This window comes from Phalacrocorax aristotelis, chromosome 2 (assembly GCF_949628215.1).
Source record: "Phalacrocorax aristotelis chromosome 2, bGulAri2.1, whole genome shotgun sequence".
NCBI classification, from domain to species: domain Eukaryota; kingdom Metazoa; phylum Chordata; class Aves; order Suliformes; family Phalacrocoracidae; genus Phalacrocorax; species Phalacrocorax aristotelis.
The window spans coordinates 19,559,282-19,581,284 of NC_134277.1; the positions used below are offsets into that span (position 1 = coordinate 19,559,282).

General features: G+C 40.5%; 1 protein-coding gene across 4 annotated transcripts in view; it reads left to right on the top strand.

Moving 5' to 3' along the window:
• Window positions 1-22,003, top strand: part of ARHGAP21 (Rho GTPase activating protein 21) — a 127,071-nt gene that overhangs the window by 1,202 nt on the left and 103,866 nt on the right. For 2 of the 4 annotated variants that reach the window (XM_075082641.1, XM_075082642.1), the window contains exon 2: window positions 307-620. In XM_075082641.1, the coding sequence (XP_074938742.1) occupies window positions 531-620 (90 nt within the window). In that variant the 5' untranslated portion in view covers window positions 307-530. Of the gene's footprint in view, window positions 1-14; window positions 621-22,003 lie in introns of those variants that run through there. The other 2 variants (XM_075082643.1, XM_075082640.1) reach the window with 2 other exon arrangements.

The window sequence follows — 22,003 nt, forward strand, 5'->3', positions numbered from 1 at the left end:
GTTCGGCCGGGGCCAGGCGAGGAACGACCGGCCCGCCGCTCGGGGCTCCCCACCTCCCCGCCCTCTTTCCGCGGGCTCCCCCACTCCCGCCCGCAGCAGGAACGCCTGTATAGTGAAGTAGGAGGGAGTGGGCGCCTCCCTCGCCGGCCCTCTCCTCCCCGCGGCTGGGGCTCTGGATAGGAGGAGCCGGAGGAAGAGGAAGATGACGAGCGGGTGCAATTAGCCTAACGAGGGACGGGTGGCGGAGGAGGCGGCAGCGGCCCCGCGCCGAGGACTGACACATCTGCTCTCTCTGTCCTTCTCCAGCCATGAAGACAGAAGCCGGGGAGCGCCGCTGAAGCCTACGGCCGTCCCGGCACTCTTCCCTATGGCAGCTGCGTGAAGGGGCCGAGCCCCCTCCCCCGGCGGCGGGGCTGGCCTCGGCGCGTCGGGCGTGCGCCAGTGGCTCTGGCGCTTGTTCCCCCCTCCCTTCCCTTCCCCGATGTGGGCTCCAGAGGATTTGCTCCTCCTTTGTAACTGGGAATGAAATAATGGCGACCCGGTGGGCTGCGGGGCCACCCGGCGGAGATGGAAGAGACAACGAGCCCCCCCCGGGCGGCGGCAACGGCGCCGGCGGCCAGGTAGGAGCGGGGGGGGGGGTGGGTGCGGGCGGGGCGCGGGTTGCGCGTACGCGGCGGCGGGCAGGGCCGGGCAGGGCGGACGCCTCCCGCCGCGGGGAACGGCTTGGCTGGAGCGGGCTTAATGGCCGCCCCCTCTCTCCCTCCCTTCCTCCCTCCCTCTTTCTTCCTGCCCGCCCGCCCGGAGTCGCTGGGAGTTGGACGCTGGGAGCGGTGCGGGCGAGCGGCTCCCCGGCGGCGGAAGGGGAGGCTGCCGCCCCGGCCCAGGGCTGCCTTCGCGGTCGGGGCATCGCTCCTGGGCCGGGAGGCGGCTCCGCTTCCCGCCCCGCACGGTGGCCGCGCTTCTCGCCCGCGCCCTCGGGGCGGCAGTTTCCGTGGGGTCCCCTCGTACCCCGCCCAGCCTCGCTGTCAGCTTGCGGCGTGTCGCCCCCACGCTCAGCCGTTCCGCCTTTTTGCGGCGTCCCCGAGGGACGGGAGCGCTTCGTAGGGCGGCGCTGGGACACAGCTTCGTGTGTCCCCCCAGTCGCACTCAAACCCTGGTGCTTTTTAGTAGAAATAGGGGCCCGGCCTCTGCTTCCTTGTCCTCAGTACTCGCCACCCTCCTGCCTGTGCGCGGCAGCTTATATTAAACGTATTTCTATATTTCTACTGTAGCATTTCTTGCAAGAATGGTCCTCGGTGTGTTTAGTTTAAAAACTTCATGGCATGCCCTATGGTGGCATGATTGCATGTTTGGACTCGCAACACAGAGTTTTTAACGCAGAACCGTGTCTGAGGGTTCCTTCTGTGCTGCCCATTAATAGTAATAAATGACTGCAAAACAACTGTAACTTCGGATCCAACAAAGTACAGATGACAGCTTCGGTGGAGTTGTTCTAAGATCTGCCTTAAACTTCATTTACAAAAACAAACTTGCTTTTGTATTTCTCGAAATTAGGGTGTGTTGTGCCAAAGACAGAAAACTTAACTTGAATCTGTAGGGCTGTGAAATGGATGCCCTTTATATAGATGTTCCCCTTTTGTTTGTGGAAATTGAAATATAGTGGAGTGATTTTAAACCTACTAAACTTAAAAAATTAGGTTGTGGATGGTTTTTGGTTCGGTTGTGTGGTGTTTTGGGGGATTTATTTTGTTGTTGTTTCTTTTTTGACACTTCTAGTTTACTGCTATCCTCAATTAACCCTTTTGCCTTGGTTCAAAAGTGGCACATACGGTATTGTAAGATTTTCCTTACTGCCATCATCTCAATTAACAGATTCACATAGCCTCTTAAAGCAGGTGGGTTAGGTGAGGGCAAAATGTGAGTCTTAAGTAAGGAAACAGATGATGTTCAGGTTTAAGACTTGGTGATTAATTATGATTCTTAATTTATATGTAGATTTAATCATGCATTATTCTTGCTGATGTCCTTTTTAAAAATGTAGCTGAAAACAAGGCCATATTTGGAGAATGTGTCCTTTAATACTGTTCAAATAGTGTGAGAAGAGGGACGAAACCGCATGTCTAAGTGTAAAAATGAAAATCTCCTTTATAATTCTGTTATTGAGGCTGCTGGTCTTTTGGCACTGGCACTTGTCATAATCCACCTATCCCTACTGTGGTAAGCCCTAACAAGGCCTGCGGCACGTTTGGAGCTCATCATGTTAAAGCTGTCTAATTGGGGACTACTAATAGGTATGGAATTGCAAAAGGGACTGCTGTGCCTGTTGTTTTGCCTGATGTTGCAGTTAAAACATAACTGCTATAAAACATGCACTTAAACTGCCGATTGCCTTAGTCACAGCAGGCCTGACATAATCTTTGCTTGAATGTAGATAGCCCTCATGAATACCTAATCAAGGTTGCAATGCTTTTTCAGTCACTTCAGTATATGTATTGCTGCATGGCTTAAAGTTCAGCTTATTTTCTTATGACTTTTTTCATAGATTGGTGTAAAGTGCCAAGGGGGTGAGGATTTGCAGCTTGATTTGTAGAGTGCTTCATGTGCTATAGGTGAACAAATTCTTTTAACTGAAGTCTTAACTTGTATTGAACAGTAAGAACCACTTTCCTGTTGAAAAAAAAATCAGAAAACCCATTTCATGAAACACAGTTACTATAAAAAAGGAATTTTAAGTTTGCAAAAAAGTTGCTGCAGTTGCAGGGTTTTATAGTGTGCTAATACTGACATGCAAGTTGTTAGCAGTTGTGGGAAATGATATATATTTTGGGGAAACTGTATCCCATATGGCGTTTGCATTGTAATGCAATATTAACTCATCTACGCTTAATGTTTAGCTGTAGACCTTATATGCACAGCGGGTTATCATGAGGAACTCCCCAAGCATAGCCTGTTTTCGTCATGGGCAAGGGAGTTGCAACAGAAATTAGGATTTTCAGCCAGCTAAGATTTTGAAAATGTTCAGCTGTAAACATGAAGGTTTGATCAAGAACTGAAAAACTTGTCCTCTGGCTTCAAGATCAGTGGTCAGACAAAGAAAGGGAATGTCTGACTGAGAAGCTAGTCCTTCTGTGTATCTTTGCACACAGAGGTGGCAGAATTGAGGACAGGTGATTTGACTCCTTTAGGTAACACATATGTTAGTTGATAATTGTTTTTTGTTTCAGATGCCCGCCTACTCTGATACTACATTCCATTTGGTCATGCCTTGCCATGATTTTTATTTTTGCTGCTTTCTCCCTCCACCTTAACACTGTACCTGGTGATCTTTCTCACTTCAGAGCTCCTTCATTGAAATGATTGTTGAGAACAAAGATTGTGCATTCAAGCTTGCAGGCTCCTGTCTGAACATACAGCCCCTGTTCAGAGGGACAGATCACGTATTCTGGGCTCTTGGGGGAGCTGGCAGGGAGGGCCAGGGACTCTCAGGGCTGTTTGCCATTCTGTCTGAAATCTGACACACATTTGCAAATGGGTGCGAGAATTGCTGAGCTGATATTCATAAGGACAGATAAGTGAGAGCGTGTTCTTTCTGGCTTTTAGATTAATAGGCATATACTATCTCTGTTTCGTCAGGTTGTAGCAGTGTTTTGCTGGAGTGATTAAGCCCTGCTGAGGTACAAGCAGTACTAGTTCAGTCACAACATACCATCTACAGGCCTGTCCAGATTTGAGGCTGGAACTGGCCTCTTTGTTAATGTGAACTTAATCTCCCTTCCTCTGCCTAGAAAGGCACAACAAAAGGTGCTTTTTTTGCTTTTCTATTCTCACTATTTTGCTTAAAAGAATTGCTAAATCTGTTTGTGGTATAATTTACTGTTAATCTGTATTAAAATTAAATTAAAACTGTTAAATTAGGGATGAAAAAATAACCACCACAGCATGTGTGGCTTTAAAAGCCAAATTTTTATTGTAAACAATACTAGTTCTTCCGTTTATGCAGACTAAAATATTTTATCAAATTTTATTAGGAGTGATATTTTTCTGCTGGAACTCACTAGAGCACACATACGTTTAGATATTTATTGCAAATTTCTAATACTTTATTGCAGATTTGCATTAAGAGTATGGAGTTTTGGGTGGTTTTGGTTTGGTGGGATTTTGTGGGTTATTTTTGTGTGGTTTTTTTCTTTTATTTTGCTTAATAGCTGAGTTGTTAGAAATAGTTGATTGTCTTTAGAGATTCCTGATAGTTTCTGTATTTGGCAATAATTAGGAATACATTTCCAAAGACTAATATAAAAGAAAATTCAGAGTTTATTTAGTACTTCTTTGTAACCACAAACATACAGTTTCAGAAAGGGGGAGAAAACCCTACACCTTATTGGAGAGCACAACTACATAAACTGAAGAGAAGCTTGTGCTGGAAGGGTCAGGAATCAGAGAAGGGCAATGATGATGCTAAAAATAGAACATGATTCGTATTCTCACAATAATGAATAGATTGTTTACTATTTTAACAACCCTTTTGGGATGATATTGGTAAATTTTTGCGTGGTGACTTCCAGCTGTTGTGTGTCTCCGCTATACAGGCACAAGGACCAAAGGCTGTATTTTGATCCTGCATTTCAATCTTTATGTAATTATGCCTGTAAACATGTAAACTGTTATGGAGCTCTGTATAGTTGAAGATTAGTTCTTTTTCTATGCCTGATGCGTAGAGGCCGGGAGGTTTAACCATAATGTTAAAAATCAGAATTAGAGAAATGCATTTGTAAGATTCTGTATGTCAAATAATACACTATACCAAAACTAGTTGGAAGTGTATACTACTTACGGTGATAGAGAATTCTACGCAAACCTTGCATCAAGGGACAACAAAATCAATATAGTACCAGCATTACTAGGAGTTGTGGTTGCAACTATTCAAAAAGATTAAGTCAAATTCTGTTTAATCATGCAAGCATAACACTGACTTCTGCTCTCATTTATGTCTGAGTAAGCCTAAGATAATTTGACAGAACATGGACCTCTTCCGTGGGGAAATATCACGTATTTGATAAGCGATAATATAAAGCAGCAAGTGGTTCCTTCAACAAGAGGAAAGGATCTGCTCTCAAATATATTTGCATCTGATGGTTTTTAAAGTGACTTTTTGCTTACCAAAAATACTCCTTGGTTGATTGTACCACTGCGATAATTGTCTGAAGAAACCCAGTTTTTGCAAGAGAAACCTGATGGGCTGGAGAATATCTTGAACTGTGTCAGTACAAAATAATTGCATTTATTGCATGCAGTATATACATTATAAGAGTAAACTTTTTTCTTTACAGGTTTAACAAACGTCAAAGCACTGAGTTGACTTTTTTCCTTGTATAAGCTATTTTTAATGATTTCTAATATTAAAACGTGAAAATAATGTATCTGCTACTTCAGATGTATTATTTCTTGTCTGTTGTATTTACTTGGATACACAAAAAACAATTGAGAGAACAGTTGGGGAAGAGACATTATTTAATCGTACGCAATATGCATTTGTAATCTTGTCTCTCTTGAATGTATGGAAGTGTCTTCCTGTAGGTTGGTGACCAAATGGTAGCTCAGCAGAAGAATGTGGGCTCTGAAAAGAGTAAAAGCTGCCTTTTTGTTTTTTTTTTTAATTAATTTTATGAATACATACACGTATTGCTGTGTAGATGGTGATGAGAATAGGAACATGAGCAACCAGTGAGTCTTACTAAAAGCAAAACTTTCTGTATCTCTTCCAAAGGAAGCCTGTGTAGCAGTGTTAGACTAACCTGTTAGGAATATGTACTGATGCATTATAGCTGGTGGCTTTTTTTTTTCTTCTGATAACAACTGGAAGAAAAATAAAGGTTTTCTAGCATTCAGAATAACACACAACCCCGTCCTAGCAGTTGTTTGTATATCAAATTACATCGGACAGGAAGCAGATACAAAAAATTAGGAAATGATGTTAAATGAAAACAGATTTATTTCCCGTTGTCAACAGGGGTCATTATTTTTAAAAAGCATGAGTTAGCCCTAGTATAAACGGTGAGGCTTCTAAATTGTTATTGAAAAAGTCTGAATTGACAGTACTACAGAAGTCAGTCTGAGCTGTTAGGTGTAACTCCATGGTTGTAGAAGGTGTCAGAGTCTATGATCTCATCAAATCCTTGAATTTAGGGCCTTGCTACAGAGGAAGTGTTTGTCTGTCTACCATAATAGATAATATATGCATATATACTAAATAATACGTTGTGACAAGCATAGTGGATGAGAGTTGTGCTGTCTGGTCAGATTGGTGGATGAATGGGGATAACCGGGTCACACTTTGCCTGTTTATTATACAGAATGTAGATTAAGGCAAATACTGTGCATTTCTCCTGTCTAAATCCTTCTTATGTCTTGTCATTTTTAATATTTTTGCAAAGACACTTCTGTTGTATTTTTTCCCCATCATGTAGTAGTAGGTATATACAGTAGAAGTATAAGTGCAGCTGATGGGTGAGAACAGAGATCTCGAACAGGCTTTGACTGTGTTCAGAGGCTCCACATATCTTGTAAACTTGAAAGTGCCTAATCTTAGAGTTGCAAGGTGGGATAAGCTGTTTTATGTATACAGTTCTTAAATACAGAAAGGTTATTTAATGGGAAGGCTTCCTCTGTTGTATTCTTCTGGTTTTTTTTTGAAACCAGCGCAAAACGCGTTTTCCCTTTACTCCAGTTAGGTGGGAACTCTGGCTACCCCCTGGACTGTTTAACATCTTCCATTAGTAATGCTGAAACAATTTTCTGAATTCACTGTTTTATTTATCATTGCTGTTAGATTTGAAGAGGACTGTTCTGGGGACATGATACTAGAGTTTAGGTGTTGGATCACTTAGTAATAGGAAAGTAAAAACTAGGCACAGCTATATGCTTTGTTCTCTGAATCTCTTTGTTTGTACTGGGGACTAGAACTACCGCATCTTTCTGAATTGGCGTGCCTTATTGTTTTGTATGTCATCAGTGAATTGCATTCAGCAGGAAGTCTTGCTGCTTTATATTTTCTGTTCTTGATTTTTGCATTGAAAACTTGAAGTTCAGGAAGTATTTATGAGTGAAGTGTTGGGAGCTCTTGCTGCAGCTCTCTGAATAGCCTGGTGTTTGAGAGAGCCTGATCATGTTAGTAAATATTTGGTGCTGGGCATGAGAGGTTCTGTGTGGGCATTCTGGAAGAATGCAAACAGCTGTTTAGATTTTGAGTCTGGCTTGCAACCATGAGCATACACCTTTGGGAATGTAGGTAGTAGGCTTATTTTTGTTCGAAATTTTATTTCCATTTGCCAGCAGCTGCTGCTTTGCTGAGAGTGAATGAGGTGCCTCCTTAGAGGACATGGCTAATTACAGATCGGCTGTTGGTGGAGGGGTGCACTTTGAGATAGACATTTTCTTTTATGTGTGTGTCATTTGCATAATGTGTTAGGACACACAGTATGGACTGCATTAAGCACTAGCAAATACACTGTAGGGAATAATCTTGCACTGGCATCACTGGGCTGGCTGGATGACATAATCTGCCTTTTAATTTTGGGGTTTGTGCTTTTTGTTTGGAGGGTTGTGGAGGAGAAATCAGATAGAAACCTTTAAATCTTACTGAGGTGAGCATTTTTAAACACTTCTGAGTAACAGTTGCAGTTGAAAAGAATTGAATCAAGAATCAATCAGATCACTTGAAAAGAAAAACATGAACATGAACAAGTGATGTTGTATTTTTACTGTCAGAAATGGTAGCATGCCCTCCTACTTATATCTATGTATATTTCTTTGTATACTTTAATGGAGTCTTATTTCTTACTGAAATTGGATTACAAATCACTCTTTTTTTTTAAAAGACTATTTTATTCTCTCATCTTATGCTTCACTTTTTCATCTAAGTATATGGGCTTTTCCTGTTAAGTTGATGAGAACGTAAGATAATAAATGCCCCTGTAATAAAAGAATACTAAACCCCAAAGCTTCCTCAACTGTTTTAACGTTGGTGTTGAATGTTCTGTGCTCCAAATATAGCATGGCATTGAGTCAAACTTCTCAACTTTGATAACTAAAACTGAGCTAAATCTACAACTTAAGTTGCATTTTTGTATTGGAAAACTACATGGACAGACACTGCTTAAACTATGGAGCTAAAATCATGTGGATTTCAAAACCATAAGACAGTTCCAGTTATTTTTGAGGCAAAGACAACATTTTAACTTGTCCAAGGGTTGCCCTGTTGTAATGGAATGTGGAAGTGGTTGATTTCCTAAGAAACTTGACTGACATTTAAATACAATTCTTTAATTAAAATTAAAGTCTGTTATAGTTTAGACATGTTTAAACGCATACGTCCTCAGTTTTATAATGTTCAAAAGGGCCAGGGTTCACTCAGTGCTTGCAGGGGTATGCAAAACTGTCAGAATTCCCTTGTGATGCAAGAATAGAGAACTGAAACATTTTGTTGTTGTTTTGTCCAGCAAAAGAAGCAGCAGATCTAGTATGTGCACCTCAAGCAGGTGGCTCTTACTATCTGTAGGTTCTGACCTGTTTTCGTAAGATAAAGATCTGTTTAGGGTTATCTCCGAAAGGAATGCCACAGTTTTCACGTAACAAGCAGTCCCACTGCAGTTCATGCTTTATTCTTGTTGCTGTGCTTTTCTTCTCAGCTCTCCAGTTTTGATGCAACTTTAATAAGGAGCCTGTGACTCTGGTGCAAAGTATTCCCATGTGTAGCCACAAACATTTCTTATTCATTAATGGTTGTAAAATCTCACTTGTTCCTTCTTGCATGCATTTTAAAATTTTATTATCCTCAATCACCATGGTAAAAGGTGAGTAAGTAAACTTTGCCCGGAGTAATCAATTTTCATGGCAATTTTACAGGCCTTCTGCTCCATTCTGTATACTTATGCTGTTTTTGTATGGGTCTGTCTGAATACAATCTCACATTTCGGTTTGCTTTAGTTATTTTTTAAAAATTTGTTGGAGGAGTTGTTTTGGAGCTGCCTGTGAGGTAGGATTTGAACATGATCTCCTTTCTTGTCTTAAGGAAGGAAGAACAAATGGCTTGAGTACTGCTGTTGGGATATTGAAGTATCCCATCTTGCCAAAGTAGCACTAATATGAATGTTTGAAGAGTGAAACAAGTTTACATGAATAGTCTTCAATGTTTTTCACAATCTGTGCATCTGAATCGGATGCTGGAGTAATTCAGTAGCCATAAATAGTTTGGCAAGCTGATGTTCTGATCCTGCTGTCATGGAGGTAATCTTGCAAGTTCATTAATTGCATCTCTTTTGTCAGCATCTTAATTTTTAAAAAAATGAGTAATAGTATTACTGCTTTTTAATCATACTGCATACCTGACCAAAATGGTCCTTGTAGCTGAGTTGGTGGAACAAAGGAGTTTTCTGTATGCAAGTGTTACGAAACATGACATTGTATAATGGATGCAGGCCAATACTGGTAGCATTTCATAGCCCGTGCCCGCTAGGTGCTGTTTTTCATGACTTCTTTATAGATAGTTCTGAGTAATTTTCTCTCTGTTTAGACTGTGACTGAGAATATGATTCAGCTGTATCTCTAAAATAGGTGTGATTGATAGTTTTCTGCTGTGTTTGAGTTAAATGGTAATGGAGAGGTGAAGTGCTTATTTCTTCTATCTTCCTTTGTACAGAAATTTTGCTTGTTGATGCTGTTATTCAGGTTAGTGAAGATGAATTGCCTGTGCAGAAATGCAGAAGGACTTCTTCATGTTCAGCAGTAGTTGATAAAAAAATTAAAATGAAAACTCAATGTGCATAAGTGGTAAGTAATATGTCACACATAAAATACTGAGAGGTAATGATTAACTAGGAGCTCATATGAGTGAGGTCTTAAAATTGTGATAGGTAACTCTAAGGATTAAACAACAGCTTAATGCTCGGTGGTGGTCAAAAAAGCAAACTGTCATCCAGTTCCAAATAATTTTGAACAGTTAATGTCCTCTGTCATGCCTCAGTGTATAAATCCATAATGCACTTGGAGCTGGTGTGTCTAGGTCTAGTTCTGTCCCTTCCCCCTTCATTTTTTCCCGTCTCAATAACAATATAGTAGAGCCAGAAAAGTCTCAGAGAAAGGGCAGCTATGATAATTGAATATATGGAGTTGTTTCTGTACCAAAAACAACTAAGGAAGCTAGGACTTGTCAGTTTGGGAAAGAGGAGAATGTGGAGATGGACAGATGATTTTAAATGTGGTAGTTTTCTCCATCTCTTGAATTTCTATGGATCAGCTTTTTACTATCTACTCCAAGAACTTGGGGGTGCCAAATGGGCATGGTGGAGTGAGAACAAGCAAAAGGAGCTGGCTTTTTGCGTAGAAGTTAATTGAGCTTCTTCCTCTGTACCATAATATTTTTGAAGCTAGGAATGTGTATGTAAGGTGAAGGATAACCTGGATGCGTTTTTGGAAGAGCAATTACCAGATTTTCTTCCAGGAAGAATAAAAAGACAGTTACTAAATACCCTTGTAGTGGAATGAATAGTGGAATGAATTATGGATTTGTGAGTAAATGAGACTGGGAGGATGTTCTAATGATGCTTGCTGTTGTGCTCTTTCCGAATTATCTGCAACTATCTGCATTCGGTCACTGCTGGAGATGGGCTAGATGGACCTTTGGTCTGTTCTACAGGTGTTCTTATGTTATGATGCTGATTCTGTGATAGCTTATCAGGATTCCTCCTGCTTTCAGGAGGTTCTGTACCAAGCATGCTGAAACAAGGCAGTTGTTTGACATCAGCAACTGGAAATGCAGTTTTTAAATGTTCAGAACTAGGGCCTATTTTTGCTTCTTGAAGGCTCAGACTAGATATCACAATTAGTCTTTGTTTTTCCTTGCTTCTGTAAAAGTTGCTATTAATTTTTATTGTATCACATGGGTCTAATGTTCCTCAGTTTTGGTAAGTGCACGATTACCTGCTTTTGTGTTCACCTCATCTCTTCCTCCATCCCCACTCCCAGCTGAAGGAGAGGGCAAGGTGATTGTGGGGCTTGTATACAGGACTTAAATATGCTGTTGTAGTTCTCATTTATCTTCTAATTGTTTGCAGTCAGGTAGGTACTTTTTTCGTCTGTTTTGTCTGTTTTCTGCATTGCTTTTTTAGTGGACTGCATTACATTGCAAGGCATTATTCCTGATTCCAAGTCCTGCAAATATTGCAGCAGCAAGACCAGCAGATCCCTAAAAGCCAGGGAAAACTCCTTTCTCCTTCTGTGGTGAATGATGCTACTCAGTGTTTTGTTCACTGTGGAAGAGTTGGTTGGTTTTCCCTTACTCCTCTTCCACTCCAGTTCTGTGGTACCAACATAGGGAAGGGAGATGGCACTTCAGGGGGCTACACAGCAAGCTATGTAGCTTGAAAGGCTGCTGCACTGGAATGAGTTGTGTACAGGTAGGGGAAGGACTGGAGAGAGAAGCTTCACCTGGCAAAAGGAATTTCTCCCCTTCACTAATCCTGACAATAAGTTATCAAAAAAAAAAGGTAAGCTTTTTACCTATAGGACTGTGAGACAAGGTGGCCACAGGATAGTTTTGTTGAGTTGGAGTTTGTCTTTTGTGGGTGGGCAGACCAGCAATCCCCACCCCCCAAGACCAGGCCATGCTGCTTTGCACTGTTTTTAAAGCTAGGTCTAAAATGTTAAAAGGCATCTGTGGCTAAGATGGTTTCTGCTCGTGTAATCAGTGATTCATGGCTCTGAGAAACTAAATTCTTTAAGGTGATTGAGTAGAGACAGTGGTAATACTAGACAGTTACTCAGCAAGGCGTGTACAGGGTAAAGTTCTCACTGGTAAGTTTGTAGAGAATATTCTTTTTCCTTATTTCACTTAAACTCTGGAGTTGTAGAAGCTTATGGAAAAAAATCTTGCATTCAGTTTAAGACTTCTTAGAATTCAGTGATACCTGTTTTTCACACTATCTAGTGAGAGGTTATTTGGGAAAAAGATTCGCTCCCCCGCCAGCGTGTTAACCTTTATCCATTGAATGGCCAGTTGTCAGTGGTTTAAATTGTGAATGATGCAACATCGGTCAGTGATGTAATGGTTGTCTGTAGGCTTCCTTGCAGCTTACAAAGGGAATGTGAAGTTTGGAAACAAAATTTTATCTGCGTCTTATGTTCTGTGTCTGCTGTGAGGGAGGTGAGGCACAAACACTGCAATCATCTCTGTCTCATTTTGGAAGGGTGACTCATAATGTTTTAATGTTTTATTGTGGGGTATGTTTTTTGTGGGTTTGGGCTTTTTGGTGGTATGTGTGAGTTTTGGGGTGTGTTTTTTTTTTGTGGTGGGTTGGGGTTCTGTGTAGGTTTTTTGAGGGGTTGTTGGGGTTTTGGTGTTTGTGGTTTGTTTGTGTGGTTTTTTTTTTTTTTTTTTTAATTCAAGCCACCAGATGAGTTGAGGGGAAGGAATTATGTGTGAGACGAAGAACAGGATTTGTGGGAGTAAGTTGACCTTAAATTCAGTTAATACTGTGGTCACTTCCCCCACTTAGATGATCTGGCCTGGCAGATTTCTCTTTGCTTCTTAGGACGCAAGATACCACAAACTTTTATTCCTTGGAAGGGTCTTGTAATCTTCCCTACTTCTGTAACAAAAAGCAGGGATTACAAGAGTACATCCTCAGCTGAGTATGACTAGCCTTTTCAACCCATGAGGAGCAGTGGTGGTTCTTCCCTTGTATTCTATATCCCATGGTACAATTGTTTTTTGAGGAACTTGGTTTGTTCCTTCTAGACGCTCTTCTCATTTGGGAAAGGAATAGGACTAGTTACATTTTAGAATGACTCATTACAGAAGGATCTTCCAATGAATTTACCCCTTAATAAAGCCTTTCTGGGATAGTTGCACTTTCCTTCACAAGCCTGTTTTTTCACTATTACCCTATTTTATGTATTGTTGTTACAAAGTGGTAGTAGAGGCTTTACTGTTCCATTATGCTATTTTGTACTTTGTGTTCCGTCCAGTTCCCAGCAGTTCCTTCATATTTATGGCTTAAAACTATTGTGGTCCAGACTACTTTTTTTATTATTCTTAGTGCAGATTTAGGATAGATACTAGAAATTTGTAGAAAATATGTGTAGGAAAACATTTTGTGATAACTTATGATAAGAAAAGTTTTTTTTATACTTGCAAAAAAAAAGTATTCACAGTCTAATTTAGAAGAGTGAAATAGGAGAAAAATTACATTGTTCCTATTTCATAAAATAACCTCCATAAATCCTTTCAGCTGAAGATTCTCATGGACTTCAGCAGGCTTTGGATCAGCAGTTCTAATAAACAAACTTTTGAAAAAAAGCCAGTTGTGTCTATTCTATTACCGTTCTCTAAATAAAGCTGACTGCTTTTTGTATTATGTGCTAGAGTATAAGTAAACTTGCATTGTTTACTTTCTGCAAGCCTTCTTTTGGAGAAATCAGTGCCAGGTTTAAGCAGATATCCCAAGCAACTAACATTTTCTTCAAGTATTAGAATAAAAAGGCTACAAATACTAATAAAAGTTCTGTTTTTTTACAATACAAAACTATATATAATATCTAAAACATGACATGCTGTTATATATGAAGGCACAAAATGAAAACATGAAGAGTTGTAAAAATAATGGTATTTTGAAATTAAATACACAATGGCAATAGATACATTTGTTTCACAAATGGAAAGTTGATACTTTTCTGTAACTCCTCTATTAGCCAAATTTAGTGGTGAAAAAGGCTTGTCTCTTTAAAGGAAATCTTGGAGGACTAAGGACTGCTTTTTTGAGTGTCTACAACTCAAAAGAGTTGTAGATAGTTCTCCAAAACCAGGCAAATAAGATTGCTTGCTGTAAACATATTACAAGTTGTGCATTTCTAAACTGTAGACTTAATCTTAAAAAAAAAAAAAGTAAAAAAAAAAAAAATTCTTGAGCGTCTTTCCATAGCGAGTCATAGACTGAAGTATAATTATACTTCATGTAGAGTCTCCTTTCAACATTAACAAAGTCTGCCTGTTTTAAGAGAATTATGTCTTCCTGTTGTGTTTTTTGTTTGTTTGTTTTTTAAACGTTATGAAATGAAGATTCTAATTTTGGTGAAGTAAAGGTTATAGAAGCTTTATGTGTGAAGGATGTAGGTATCTGACCTGGAAATGGATGGTTAAATATATTGCCTAAGCCCTGAGCTGGGAAAGTAAGAACATATTAATGCTCTGTTAAGAAATACTGCTGTTATGGGTTTTCTTATTGCAATTGAATTTTATCTGTCCTTCTGCTCTGTGATCCTTTTGCAGTTCTTTGTAGTCAGCTGTGACTACTTGAAGCATTTTCTTTTTTTCCTGCCTCCTGTTGGGCTTTGGGTAATGGGGTAGATTATACACAAGGCGAAAATACACCTTGTTGAACATAGTTATAAATTTGGTAAGTAGATTTTTGTATATCCTGAACTTGAACTAAGAGGTAGTCAGAAGACAGTGCCCATGATGGCAACATACAGGGGTCAGCTGATAAGTAGTAACTGGTCCAGAAACTGCTGCTATGCCTGCTGCAGTTAGTCTTTGGTATTAGATCTTCTTATGACTTGAGTTTCTGGTGCTCTGACACCAGTATCAAGGTGAATTTGTTCTTTGGTTTTCTCCTCTCTTCCCTATACACATGCGATTATATGTTGTTGTTGTAGATCCTGGGATTGTTGAAGCCAGAAGTTTGAGGAAAGGATGACATTTGCATGAATAACATAGTTTCAGTGAAATTAGATGAGGATGGCAGAGAAGGAATGGATATACCTTTACACTTACCTTTAAAGGCTTGTGCACATGTTAGCAGAGGGTACTGCCAGACTATATTGGACATGAACAGTTAGGGAATGTTTGGGATTTGAGCTAGAATGTAATACTGTGCCAAAAAGTAGTCTGAACCTGATTTGTCTGCAGCTGCCATTTGTGTAGCTGCTGCATAATGCATTCTCACCATTGAAAATAAGGCATGGAGTTAAAAACTGTTTTCATAGTTAGTGAATCATTGAGGTTGGAAGACGCTTCAGGAGATCACTTAGTTCAGCCCTCCAGGAAGGTCAGCTGGAACAGGCTGCCTAGCACTGTCCCCAGGCTGGTTTTGACTCCCAAGGATAGAGACTCCTCTGCTTCCCCCGTCAGGTATTTATACCATGGATGTTTCTACCCTGCCCCCTGCAAGCCTTTCTAGGACAAAACAGTCCCAGCTCTATCGGCCTTCCCTTGTGTGACACGTGCTCCAGTCCTTTGCATATTTGTGGCTTCTTGCTGGACTTGCTTCAGTATGTCCATGTCTGTCCTATACTAGGGACCCAGGAACTGGACACATCACTGCAGATGTGATCTCACCAGTGCTGAGTAGAAGGGAAGGGAAGGGTCCCCTCACTCAGCCTGCTGGCTGTACGTTGCTTAGTGGAGTCCAGCAGGCTGTTGACTTTCCTTGCTGCAAGGGCACAGTGGTGGATTATATTGTCTCTGTTGTCCCTCTAGAAACCCTAGGGCCTTTTATGCAAAGCTGCTTTCCAGATGGTTGGCCCAAAGCCTGTTCTGGTGCTTGGGGTTCTTTGTCCTCAGGTGCAGGACTTGACATATTCTTTTGAATTTCATGAGGTTCTGGTTTGTCCATTTCTCCAGCCTGTCAACATCTGCCTGAATGGTAGCACGCCCATCTGGTATATCAACCATTCCTCCCAGTTTTGTATTATCTGCAAACTTGCTGAGGGTTTACTCTGCCTGATTGTCCAAGACATCAGTGAAAAGGTTAGTCTTGACCTCAGTGTGACCTCTGGGGCACACCACCAGCGACTGGCCTCCAGCTGGACCTCTTGCTGCTGGTCACAACCTTTTCAGCCTGGCAGCTCAGCCAGTTTCCAGTTGAGTTCATTGTCCATTTTTCTAGCCCATACCTCATCAGCTTGTCCATAAGGACATTATGGGAGACAGAGTCAAAAGCCTTCCTGAAGTCAAGATAAACAACATGTGCTGCTGTTTTCCCATCCACTAACCCAGTCAACTCCTTACAAATGGCTATCAGGTTGGTTTAAGCATGTTTTTTCCTCTTCATAAATCCTCCTTCTTGTCCTTTGTGTTTGGAAGTCTTTCTTGTTGCCCTTCATGGCCTTTCCCAGATTGAAATCCAGGCTTTGGCTTTCCTAACCCCATTGCTGCGTGCTCAGGCAGCATCTCTGTATTCCTCCTGGATCACCCGGGTCTTGCTTGCAATCCTTGTATGCTTCGTTTTTACATTTGAGTTCGGTCAGAAGCTCCTTGTTCATTCGTGTAGGCTCCTGCCACCTTTGTTTATTTTTTGCACACTGGTATGGGCCATTCTTGAGCTTGGAGGAGATCCTTGAAAACCATCCGGCTCTCCTGGAACCCCTCTTCTCTCCAGAACAGTCTCCTGTGGGATTCTTCCAAGCTGATCCCGGAACAGTCCTGTTCTTCTGCAGTCCAGGGCTGTGATACTGCTATTTGGCTTTCTTCCCTTCTCTCAGGATCCTGAACTCCACTGTTCATGGTCACTGTAGCTAAGGTTGTGCCTGACCTTCATGCCCCTGACAGTTCTTCGTTGTCTGTATGAGGTCCAGCAGAATGCCTCTTTGTTTTTGGATCCTCAGTCACCTGTGTAAGGAAGTAACCGTTGGCACATTCCAGAACTCTACTGGATTGCCTGTCTCCTGATGTGATGTTAATAAAATTATTAAAAATAACAATACCTTTATTGCATTTTTTTTTGGTGAATACTTTCTGAATTGTTTTAGTAAAAAGCAAAATAGGAACCTCCCTCATAGGTGGTTGGCCAGGAACCTATACAAGGGAATTAAATGAAGAGAAGAGGAAGTTTCATCAGAGGGTTAATCTGTTTTATTATACAACAAAATTTAAGTGCCAGGATATATAATTGATAAGAAAACCAATGAAGAGGTTTGGTAAAGGATTATTAAATAGAACTGAAACAACAGCTTGCATTCCTACTATTAAGTAACTTTTAGCTACTGTTTTATGTCTGTTGCATGTTCAGAATCTGGTTGAAACTAATTTGGTACATTTTGCTGTTTTCGTCTCCTACTGCATGTTAGTGGTGTGCGTTGTCTCATATCATTGTTTGACATAGGATATTTTGTGCAAATGCCCCATGTGTTCTTAGGTCGTGGTACTTCTGCCATTTGATCTGAAGTTGCAGTGTGGTGATTTTTTTTTTTAAAATTGTTTCTCACTTGAAAAACAAGGTTAGAAAATACATTGTCCTTCTACAGACGTAGTAAAAAATGAAAACAAAATCCTCCAGAAGAGAGCCACTTCTCTAGTACCGGATGTTTTTGCACAGTCCTATTACTGTCACTTATGTAATGAAGAGCTTGGCATGTGCGTAGTAGAGTTTTGTGATTGATAGATCACAGTGTGCATACTCACACTTGGGACAAGACTGGAAAAAGGCATTCCTAAGATATACTGTGAACTGAATGTGACTCTAAGTGAATTTTCTGTTAAGGATCAAGACCTACTCTTGACCGAAAGGTTGTGGTGATACAAGACAGACTTTCTGCTGAAATACAAGCCACTCTGAATTTAATTCACTTGACTCACTGTTTGTTATGTAGTCAACCTATAGTCTTCCACTGCTAAACCTCCTGCTTCTTTCTTGGTTTCTGCTAGTGTGATTTCCGCCTTCCCACCGTGTTCCACACATTCAGCTATGGTTGTTTTTCTTTAATTTCTTTTTGAATGTTGGAGTTTTCAATAGCTTGTTTTGTAGGATTTTTTTGGCTGTAATGTTAATGCTCCCTGGAGCACTGACAGAAGTCTGATATCTGATACATCATGATTGATTTAGGTCTTGCTTGTTAAAATGATATGTTTTTCTTGTAACCATAAGTTCATTAGGTTTCACCGACACATTAATTTCAGGCTTTGAATATAGCTCTCATAGACTGTCTAGAACTTTTTGATAGCGTTTTGCATGGTGCATTCCTCCACGTACTGAAAACTGTTGGAGAGTGAACAGCTTTTTAGTTTTTGAAGGATACCAGCTCAGGTGGTTTTATGTGCTGTTTCCTGGGTTTGTCTACCTGGATTTCTGGCTTAGGTTGTTTGATTAAGTCTTTAATTATTTGGAGTTTCCTTGATTTTAAGTGCTAGTGTATTTATTTCATATTTGCTAGGAGCCTTTAAGGGTGGGATTTTTTTTTTACTTTTTTCATTTGTTTTTCATGGTAGCCCTGGACTTTTCAGTTAAAAAATAAAATAATAAAAAAATATTTGACCCTTAACTCATCCGGTTTTGCATAAAGGGATTCTGTTGTTTATGATGTATTTTGTCTTTTGTACTCAGCACAGAGGGAGAGTTTTTAAGTTGTGACAAATACTACAAATTTGATCATTCATGTTCTATTAAGTGTTTGGTTGCCTTTGTATATTGTCCATCACTTGTGCTGTGCAGCCTGAAAATGAGGACCATGTAATGCCCTCCCTCTCCCAGCTCATCCTCTCCGTTTCCTACTGAACTGTTACCTGCTCAGCTGTTGGGGTTTCTTTCCATTATTTGGTGTGTGGCAAAGACTTTCTCCTTAATGGTTAAAAGACCTGAGAAAGGAATTACATGCTGATTTTGCAGCTCTGGAGGGTATGGCTCAAACAAGTCAATGAAGAAAAGAATTGGTACTTACTACTCCTGTGAGTAATGCTGGTGGTGCAGTTATTACTAAGCTACACAGCTATAGCAACATAGTTGGTCATACTTCTCACAACATTTGCACTCAGATGCCTTCAAAATATGTTGGTGTTATTCCCCATCGGTTTGGCGCTGTTGAGGTTCTTCCTCCCACGAGGCTGTGCCCAGTTTTTGTCCCTCTCTACAAGACAGGACAAACTGGAGAGGGGGAAGATATTCAGGGGCTGGAGCACCTGGCTGAAGAGGAGGCCAGTGGCACCAGCTTTGCTTGGCCTGGAGCAGGGAAGGCCAAGAAGGCAGCTGTCCTGGGGTCTTTAGCTGCTTGAAAGTGAAAGGACAATGAAAGAACAAGAGGGAAGAGTTGCAGTAAGGGAAACTCCAGCTGAATACGAGGAGAACAAATTCTTCCTGAGGGTGGTTAGGTGCTGGAACGGGTTGTGGGAGGTCCTGGAACCCTTCCTCTTTGGAGACTTTCAGGACTTGACTAGGCAAAGATCACAATGGCCTTTTTGTCCGTGGTCTCCAGTGACAGTCATTAGAGCTGTGTGTTCTATCTCTAAATAACCTTCTGTTTTGTTACATTGTAAAACCCATATTGGTGTGTGCTTTCTAATAAAAACAAGGCATTTCTTAATACACTTACGCCAGGAAACGAAGTCTGTCTGATCCTGTAGAGTTCTTTCAAAAAACTGGGAAAATGGAATTAGATTCAATGCAAAGTACTAAATTCCCTGTTGCTCTTACACTTTGATTCCCCCCACCCCTGAGGCCTGCCTGTGTAGTACTTCATGAAGATAAAGCTTTCAATATAATCTAAAGCTCAGCAGAATTGTGCTATTTTGGACTCGTGGGGGCAGTGTCTATTTTAGAAATTAAGGTGTTTCAGGGATAAGAAAAAAATGAGGAGTCATCTTGATCTTAAGTATGTCTGGAGAACTTCAGTGTGATGATTGAAGAGGTGATGGCTTGTCATAATCCCGCATGAGTTTTGACTAGGGTGATGATTAGGTCAAATTTACAGTTCCTCTTTATCATTTAACTTTAGAGGATAAAATTTTGGTAAGGAATGTTAGAAGAAAATCAGTATCACATTGGCTTTCTCAGGAGCTATTTTGTCTACATGGCTGCTGTATTAACTACCTTTTTGCAGGATTAGTGCTCAAGGAAAGTGAAGGTACAAATCTGCTTTCTAGAGGGTTCTTTCTTAGCTTATTTGTATGTTGGTGAATTCCAGAAATTATATTTTAAAATAAATACTTGGAAGCTCTTTGGGTTTCTCTCATTGTGCTTAAACTTCTCAGTGTAAATCATTCTCTTCTGTCAAGATCTCAGGATAAGGAGCAGGAAAGATGGATCCTAGATCAGTGTGCTTATGAGGATTCTAAATCTTTATGGTAATGGTGGAGTTATGATTTAGGCCATCGTACCACAGATACCATGCTTGTCCTTCATTTATTAGTGAAGTTACCTCAATGAATGCTATTACTGGTTCAAAATAATGTTAAAGCTACATGCATATTTGTGTGCAGGGTTGGAGGTGGGTTTATGAATAGGTCTCAACTTGGTGGGTTGGAACGCTGTTGCCCAGAGTTTTAGTATGGCTCTGTTTATACCCTCCCATAATAGTGAACACCTCAAAATATTTTTAAGCTAAAAAAAAAAGGTGAGATTTTGCACAATTTTCTCCTATATAGAAAGTTGATAGGAAAACAAAATTATTAGGTTGAGTTAGAAGTTAAGGGAGTGTATCTCCAGTCCTTACTGACTAGAGCAGAATAAGTCATTGCTTCTAGAATTAGTTTTAGATGAGGCTTTTTATTTATTCAATTTTATGAATTGACCAAAGATCACTACCACTCAGAAACGAGTTTCCTCTAGTCCCTAGGAAGTTTTTCTTCCAGTTCCTCTAAGGCCTGGCTGTGTTTCTAGTGGTATTCTTAGTTGTCTGTGGGCTTACTACCTTGCTGCCAATACACATTTGTTTTTAAATACACTGCAGCGTGTGCTTGGATGTTCCTTCCCAGAGAGCCCCATCTTTTGTAGGGCTGAAGTGGTTCACTGAAGGGTCAAGCAGCAAGCTTTCAGGTTGGCCTAGAGATGTCATGTAGATTTGAGAGATCATTTGGAAAGTGAAACTTATTTATCATTAAATTTTTTTATGCTAATGAATTCTGTGTGTGTTAGCTAACATGCTAATAAGAGCAAACTTCTCTTTTTTTAAGATGCTGCCTGCTTTGATGCTTCCCTACACTGAGGGAAGGTACAGCATTCTATTGGTCTTCCAGAGGATGTGCTGACTTTTTTTTAAGAGCTCTGGAAGGATGAATTGTGCCACCAGCAAAGTGAGGCTTAAAAGGATAATCCTAGGCGACACATTATTACTAAGATCTACTTAGATACTATCCCTGCGGAACTAAGTGTGTTGTCTGTGGTTCTTTGCAATCAGTGTATTTCCCATTAGCGGTAACCACTAAAAATTACCCTGGGTTCACAGTGCAATTGAAGTTTTGAGGCCAGAGGGTGAAGCCGTTGATTTCCTCTGTAAATGTAATGGGGCAGTACTTCTAGTTGAGGAAGAACAGGTCTTTATCAGTGCTACAGTAGTACTTTGCATACTGTTTGTTTTTGTCATAAAAAGTTTCTTTTATCCTGTGGTTAAGAAATAAAAAGGTTTTAAATTCCAGTGTATGAAAGAATTAAGTATCATGTCAAGTCTCTCATGCCACAAGTAATTGCCTGTTACATACACACAAATTCAGACACCTGGCTTCTGTGCTTCTGATCATTTAGACACATTACTGTAATGCTTAATTTCACATAATGCTTTTTACATTCTGTCTAAAAATGTGCTCAGTTGCCTGCACTCTAGAAATACGTGGAATTTGGGATGTACTCCTTTCTTTAGCATATTATATTGCTGCTTTTAGCATCTGCCTGGTCCGTACTTCGCTGTTTTGAATTTTCTTACTTTCCTTGGATCTATCCATTGTTGAGCTAGAAATCGGAGCAGCAGCACGTTTGCTGTGCTTATGTTTTGTGAATTTGAGCTTTTGCTCTCTAGAAAGGCATGCTTCTTACTCTCTTCAGCTCTTTTGTTTTTCTTCCTTACAGACATATAGAAAACGGGGAAAGCAGAATTTAACCTATTGGAAAATGAAAGTTGGTCAGAAAAAAAGTTTTTTGTCGTTCCACCTGTACTCATATAATCCTTTGAGGAGAACATGGCTGTAGGCCTTTTCTGACTTAATAATTTTCAGTTGCTATGTTTTTTTTCCCCCCAAGAATTCACA